Here is a 7,544-nt window from a genome sequence, read left to right on the forward strand (position 1 = left end):
CTAATTTAAAATCGAACCAAAGAACTTGAAGCAAGTTCAGACTCACTGTATTTGCAGTCTTCCCGAAGACCTCTTCGAGATTGCTCCTTTACTCGAGGTCGTCTCATCAATCGACGATCCGGCCGTGTGCGACTTATCGAGGCTTTCGTCTTGATTACTAGTCCTCTTCGACCTTCTCACTGGAACTTTGACCTCTGGCTGAAAATTCTCGTCCTTGGACGACTCTTCGGAAGATTCCATCAGAATGCATTCCTCTGCATTCTTTTTTGAACTCTCCGGCTGCGTTTGTTTCTTAGCAATTCGTCGGTTGTTATTGACATCGTTCTCAGTCGCGGCGGTCGAAATTTCCTCCGATACCACTGCCTGTTTCCGCTGGCATTCGGCACGTCGTTTCTGTTTCGGCGCACCATCACTGCTTTCGTCAGACAAAGAATTATTTGATTGTGAAGTGCTCTGGAGAGGCTGAATCAAAGCGTGATGAATGATTGTTGGCGCATGCATGCTTGAATGCTTTCATATGATCTCACCTTCGTGGCTTTGGGTTGGCTGCCACGTTTTTGCGTGGAGCCCGGCGTCATTTCCTTGCCGAAATCTATTTTCGCCTTCGCGGCGACTCCCATCGATTTCAAAGCGTCGGCAAAGTATTTTCTGATCAGTTTGTAATCGGGTTTTTTGTCGTACTGCAGATTTGAGACGTATCGCAGAAACTTTTCAAATTCCACAGCTGAAACGAGTTCAATAAAACACCCAACTTGCATACAGATATTTATAAAAAGAACTTACAATTAACATTATGAGGCGAGCGGGCTGAATGACTAGTAACCCAGGATGACATAGAAAGGAAGGGCAAGCAATGAAAATGAAGTGGCATGTGTCCGATGGCACATTTTACGTTGGATTATGAACATACAATGTCAAATGCAGACCCCTTTTCGTAATGCAGATCCTGTTGTGTGTCTTCTCGAAAATGGATATTCCAGATCACCAACGAAACTGTTCTTTGATTATACTCTCCAGTTGTTAATCGTTAACATGTGGCAATCAGATTGGGGCAGAGGTGTGCTGCGGAAGAGTGGTTGCAACGGAATTTATGCCGGTTTCTGGATTCCCCATAACTTCAATGTTTAGGACGCCAAATGTTTCGCTATGGTAAGTATGGGCAAATGAACCACAGAACCAAATGAGTATGTTTTGCAACTGCACACCGGTGCCGATGCTGAAGGCAAACAAAAGTGTCAAGATTACAATTGTCTCGTGTCTAACAATACTGTACAGCAGTAGTTCTTGACTGCTGGCCATCGTCAACTTTTATGCAGATTCGCTAGATATATTACAATTTTATATCTCAATTGCGCAATGCAAGCTGTTGAAGGCTTATCCGATTATCAAAGAGGTAAAGCATCAAATTTTAAAGAGATTACTGCTTTGCCAGTTTGCGGCTTTGTGACATATCACAACATACAGTTCATTGGCTACCTTCAACTTTAGCCGATAAGGTTATCGTATCACAGCAAAAACTGAAAGAAACTACATCACACTCCAGTGATTTTGACAAGGCATAAACAGCTTTACTACGTCAGTAAAGGACTGGATATGCCAAGGCCGTCCCCCATGGATTTTTTAAAAAGTTTTTCGATATATGAAGACTGAAGAGCTACAGAAGGTAGGATCCCGGCCCGGGAATCGGACAACCACGCCCACCCACTGATGAATTGATTTTAATGCTTTGATGCCATCTTGGCGGCGATCCGAGAGATTTTGATTTTAACGGAAGAGAATAGTGTGCGACTGTGTGTAAAGTATATAAACATTATGGCACATAATGGTAAATCATTAATTAAAACTTTCTTATGCTGTGTACAATAGGGTTGTTCAGATTTGGGCATTTTTTTGAAATCTTGTTTCGCGTAATTGCAAATGATAGTTTAGTACATAAAAACACTTCTAAAAGCGATTTTGGTCATTTTCATCGCGATCTTCCTTCTTTTTGTGTTCGGAGGTGGGGGGGGGGGGTCAACTTTCCTTCAGACGAATTAAATACTGCAAACCTGATGCGGATTAGGTGAATTGGAGCTACTATAAAGATGAAATTACATTCATATACAATATGTCTTTGATTGACATTTACTGAGTTGAAACAAGCTGAAAATGCCTGTATTCGTTCATACATAGGCCTACCACGCGGCTACCTATGCCAAATACGGGAAGGTGAGACACATTTGGAATGTATAGGAATGTAAGTATGTTCAATCGTGAAAAAGATAATTCAATCTGATATTTCCCAGCTCTACTCAGCCGTTTTCTACCGCAAACTTCACTAAAGCTACGAACCAGGAATGGTGAATCGTCGGTAGTAGGGAGAATTGGTCCGTGGGTCTTTGCGCGCAAGGAAGATCGCGATGAAAATGACCAAAATCGCTTTTAGAAGTGTTTTTATGCACTGTGACTAAACTATCATTTGCAATTACGCAAAACAAGATTTCCAAAAAATGCAAAAATCTGATCAACCCTAGTGTGCAATGTCTTCAACATTCACTTTGGTACTCTCTTGGTGGCGTTGATCGGTTTCCTGGCATAAATTTTGCAATTGACCCAACACTGGAATCCAAGCCTCAAACCTACTGAGATAAGAAATGCACATTGCACACCTTTACTGGAGGTAGCCTCTGGATATACGCTGGCAACTAACTTCTTCACATCGGCCATATGCTTGATCTTTTGGTCCTTAACATAACTCTTATCCGACAGTTCATTCTCCCATGGCAGTGATCCGGACACCCAATGGAGCAGTACGTATCCCAAAATTTCTAAATCAGAACGCCGAGAAGGCACTGCGAGAAAGCAAAAAAATTTTTAGCACATCTAAAATAAAATGGTGGAATCTGCAGGGACTGACCAACACCCTTATGAGCATCTCTGCTTGTGTATTCGATGGTGCCGTTGAGCGCCTTTCTAGGATCTTCCTCATATTCGTTATGTTTTCCGTCTACCAGATAGCGGTATGCAAGTCCAAAACCAACCAGATATATCTTGATGAATTTTGACGAGGAATTAATTGTTATTCCAGTATTTGTTATCACTCACCTGGCTCGGATCACTGTGACCCAATAAGACATTACCACCTTTCACATCGGCGTGAACATATTCATTGTCGTGCATATATTCAAGGGAATTGATCTGTGCATAGAAAAGAAGGGTTTCATAAGCCCTGGACAGCCTACTAGAGTAATACCACAGAAGTGATAAGTACACCAGTCCAACGTAGGCAAAAGTACAAATGAATGTTAGTAATTAACAGAGTTGGTCAAAGTAGTCATTGATGTTACTAAATAATGGCAGAAATAATATTGCAAAGTAGAATGATATGTCATACAGGGACTACTTGAAGTGTAAGCCAAAAAGTTCCGAAAAGTACTTAAGTAGCTTGGGACAACATGACACAGACCTTCTTTAGTCAATCGCCAGTGATCGTTTTTAAAAGTACTGGAATCATGTTCGCGATTAAATGTAGAATGAATATTTGGAAACATAAATAGATGTATTTTATGAATTATATTGACAAGTCAATAATAACTACTCCAGAATAATAGAACTACGTAGTTACAGACCCATTCTGGCAATAGTACTTATGTTTTAACAAAGAGCACTCGCTCAAATAAGATGTTTCAGAAGGTAGGTCTATGGAACTATTTGCAGCAGAATGTCCCAAACCCCTAACTCTACTGGTGACTGTAGCGGGAATAGCAACACTTCTACAAATTAATACACTCCTGGCATACAAGTATCACCATATCATATATAAAAATATTGCAAAAGCGGTGTGCGGCAAGATAGATACAGAATAAGACTGAGACATGGAAATGAATTTTGGGACTTCAGATATTCGGAACGACAAATTCTGGTTTAACTAGGCCATAATACCATTCTGATGTGCGGTCCAACATTCGAAACGAAAAATTGTTACAAAACATCCACCCCAGACCATAACACTGCGCTTTTTACTAAACGGATGCTTACCAGTTGAATTGCGAGCTGGACCGCAATACCTTAAGCAAACCTTAGCAAACGCTATACCTTATAAATGGGATGGACTTGGAAGCAAATGCCCTCTTAGATGAATGAATTTAATCACAAAAAAATAGAGACTCATATGTCCGTGATTTTGGTACTTACGACTTTGACCACATACTGTGCCTTCTCTTTACTTGCATTTTCTTTACTGGCACCGGCTGAAAAGTAGAGACAAACTTAAGCATGAAATATGAACATCACAATAGCCTATTCACATGTGCAGGAGCGCGGAATTACCTAAATATATCAATCCGAATCTACCGGATCCAATAGCTTCGCCGATGACCCACGTTTTCTTTCTCAAGTCCTCCATTTCTGTAGGCATTGATACGGCAGCAGCCAGTTGATGACCTCCGGCTGCTTTGGCACCTTTTTCGTTACGCTTTGGTGGCATTTTGGAACACTATAGGACACTTTAAAAATCTGTGGCAAAGTTCAGAAATTACAAGATGAATAATTAGGACTAGACCACGCTCATAAAATCTGACATGTGAATATATCAATGAGATACTCTGCAATCCGCACATGTTATATAATTTCGAGACGCTAACATCAATATTGATGTTTTCAATGTATGATTTCACGCAGAGTTGCAGCACAGTGGTCTAGCTGCAGTTGAAATGTCGCAATAGTGAAGAAATTGGAAAAATTACATTTCGCATTAATCATTGGAAGGGTATACAATACATCAATGAAACTATTGAACATATAATATTCGCAATATTCATTACTATTGCACAAAACTTTCAATTAAAGGATCAAAACACCAACGAGATTCCAGAAGTAGGCTTGTAACTGCTCCTAACGTAAGGAGAGTTATTGAAACCACTTTTAATTGAACTCAAATCCCACGACCGATCCAGACAAAAGATGATCCGTAGCTGAAGGTAGAAATGATATGTATTGCAATAATTGATGTAACGAAGGAATGTCCAAATACAGCAAATGAAACTGGGTCGTGAAATTAGGTTTTAAAATAGTGGTCGCCTGCGGTTATAGAAGACAAGCCTAAACAATAGAAACACATGTCAATAACTAGAGACCGCATAGAACACAAAGAACAACTGACAGCGTACCAACTTGACGTAGCTAACACAAACAGTACCAACGACAGAAACGAATAAACTAGTAGCGGCGCCCAATCAACATACATATAGAGAACAAAGCACGGGGCGCCTAATCAACTGATGACAATAATCACTACATCTTATTTGACGGGAACTTGAAGACTGGCATACTGCACACCTCGTGAAATGTGATTTACTATCGTGGACACCAGGTACGAAAAAATCACATTTTCAAATATTTGAATAAAATTGTGGTTGTAGTTGGCATAGTTTGTCAAAATAAGTGATTATAGACACCATGCGAGAATACAAATGCATCCTGATATCGTAAAATTATTATTGGTAGATTATATCAAAAATTTAGCGAAGATTGACCTGATATTAGAGCATTGGCGAAGTACATCATGATCCGGGTCGCGGGCGTACTCCTGATAACTAGGCTATTGATCATGTCATTACCAAAGTCAAAGTATATAATCGTTAGATATACAGATCAATAACAACTGCCTACTGTTATGGTGCCATAGCAATTGAAATGTTCAGTCGTTAACGAATCCAGTAGTGTTACAGCTATGGAGCGTAGGTTACCACAATTTTACTCGCCACCTTTAGAGTGCGATAATAACATGGATAAAGAAACTCAAAATTATGCAGGACATAAGTAGTAGGTATGATCGGTCGTGACCTGCCATTGGTTCTTATGGGCGGGGTGGTGACCTGCCTGAAAACCCGTGGTGGCATGCGGCTCTTATTTCTTATGAGTGCGGTCGCATGATAGCATTACGGAGATAGGGATCGGTCGCATGCTAACGTTTTCGGGTATAGGCGGCGGCGGCATGCTAACGTGAAAACTCGTGGTGGCATGCTAATGTTTTTTGGTATACGTGCGGCGACATGCTAACGACGATAAATGTGTCTGTCATGTATTCTTACGGGGTCTGTGGTGACTCGCCATGTGTTCTTATGGGTGCGGTCGCATGCGGCTATTGCGTCTTATGGCAGGGGGCGGCGAGCGGCTATTGCGTCTTATGGGATCGGTCGGACGCAGCTTCGTTGTGGGTATAGACCGCGGCGGCATGGTGTTGAATATGTATCAGATAAATAGTCATGTGAATGAGCCTTTGTTAATGTGTATATCGTAAATTATTATATATGATGTCGTAGTTTAGTCGTGACAAATGACCGATCGTGTTCTAAGTCTTTCCTCGCTATTGATCGCTAGCTGAATAGTACTTTCAGATCGGATTATTCGCACCTTGTATACCGCTGTTTCGCACCTACAGAATAGTCAGCTGTTCACAGTCGTGACTTCACCGCGATAGCGCAATTTTCGAATCAGTCGCATGGTAATGATTTGCTATTTAGTTTACCACAGAGCCGGTGTAGACGACGATTCGAATACCAACAATAGCCGCGTTCACATACTAACACTCCAAAAAGGTGTGAAATATTTCCTACGACCACTCACAAGATAGCACATCAGAATAGTCATCTCTCGTGGTTTGATGTTACAAAGATAGGGATCACGCACAAGTAATATTTTGGTAATAAGTTTGTCACATAACCGGCGCTTCCAATACCAACAATAGCCGCGTTCACATATTAACACTCCAAATAGGTGTGAAATAGTTTGCAAACCCGGCGATCGCTGACAAGATAATGTCTCAGACATACGCGACTTGATGTTACAGGCATATCGATCGCTCACGCGGTGAAATTTTCACGGCTTTTAACAGTATATTCATATTTATTGACCCGAAGAACTTTTCGCGTGCCTCTTATCAAGAGCAACCGGCACGATAAAGGATACAGAACAGAGATGGATTAAAAACCAAATGGCGAATTGTGACGCAATAATGCAAATTTATAAATAACATGAATGGAAATTCAGCCATAGCAACAATGCAGCGTATATAGCAACAAGCAACTTGAAAAGTAGAGCGCGTGAGGTATAAAATACAAATACAATGAGACAATGCAGCAACAGAGAGGAAAAAATTGAACAAAAACACGGACGAACAGCTAAGAACAACTAGTGTGAAATTTTAAGATTATACAAAAATTCTTTCTGGCGACAAAGGACCGGGTTGTTTAGTTTGATGAAAGTGGATTCCAAAGCAGTTAAATGAAACATTGATCTACCCTTGGATAAAACTGAAAACTTGTCGTCTGAATAGTTCAAGGCGCAAGACGGGTTGTCGATCAAATGTTGGCCAATTGAAGAACTGCTTGCCAGCACTTGGCTGTACGATTGGGATTTTGATGCGTGTTTGCATTGCTGAGTGACACTTTCAGAATCAGGGGACTGCGATGCCGATCTTATCCTCTTAGGAACGTGCTGTTTGATACGCTCAAGCAAACGTTGGGATGTGCGTCCCACGTACCGACTGTCACAGTGGCATTTGT

General features: G+C 41.0%; 2 protein-coding genes across 2 annotated transcripts; both read right to left on the reverse strand.

Moving 5' to 3' along the window:
- Nucleotides 1–333: 333 nt before the first annotated feature.
- LOC145459897 (uncharacterized) lies at nt 334–3,336 on the reverse strand. The gene is made up of 3 exons (XM_080338404.1): nt 2,897–3,336; nt 2,649–2,831; nt 334–724 (listed from the first exon to the last, which is right to left on the reverse strand). The coding sequence occupies exons 2-3, from the start codon at nt 2,704–2,706 to the stop codon at nt 468–470; spliced, it is 315 nt and encodes a 104-aa protein (XP_080194530.1). The 5' UTR covers nt 2,707–2,831; nt 2,897–3,336; the 3' UTR covers nt 334–467.
- Nucleotides 3,337–4,095: 759 nt separating this feature from the next.
- Nucleotides 4,096–4,489, reverse strand: LOC145459901 (serine/threonine-protein kinase VRK1-like). The gene is made up of 2 exons (XM_080338407.1): nt 4,309–4,489; nt 4,096–4,229 (listed from the first exon to the last, which is right to left on the reverse strand). Exons 1-2 carry the CDS (start codon nt 4,463–4,465, stop codon nt 4,147–4,149), a joined length of 240 nt encoding a protein of 79 aa, XP_080194533.1. The 5' UTR covers nt 4,466–4,489; the 3' UTR covers nt 4,096–4,146.
- Nucleotides 4,490–7,544: the final 3,055 nt, after the last annotated feature.

This window comes from Botryllus schlosseri, unplaced genomic scaffold, assembly GCF_051294905.1.
Source record: "Botryllus schlosseri isolate E-star unplaced genomic scaffold, Bs_hap1 Bs23a, whole genome shotgun sequence".
In the NCBI taxonomy this organism is placed as follows: Eukaryota; Metazoa; Chordata; class Ascidiacea; order Stolidobranchia; family Styelidae; genus Botryllus; species Botryllus schlosseri.

What these genes read in the sequence shown, in the direction of transcription:
- LOC145459897 (XM_080338404.1), bottom strand. Translation starts at nt 2,706, where the DNA reads ATGGCCGATGTGAAGAAGTTAGTTGCCAGCGTATATCCAGAGGCTACC. An exon ending in AGAGGCTACCTCCAGTAAAG is followed by an intron (nt 725 to 2,648) that starts GTGTGCAATGTG and finishes AACTCGTTTCAG; the next exon opens with CTGTGGAATTTGAAAAGTTT.
- LOC145459901 (XM_080338407.1), bottom strand. Translation starts at nt 4,465, where the DNA reads ATGCCACCAAAGCGTAACGAAAAAGGTGCCAAAGCAGCCGGAGGTCAT. An exon ending in ATTCGGATTGATATATTTAG is followed by an intron (nt 4,230 to 4,308) that starts GTAATTCCGCGC and finishes TCTACTTTTCAG; the next exon opens with CCGGTGCCAGTAAAGAAAAT.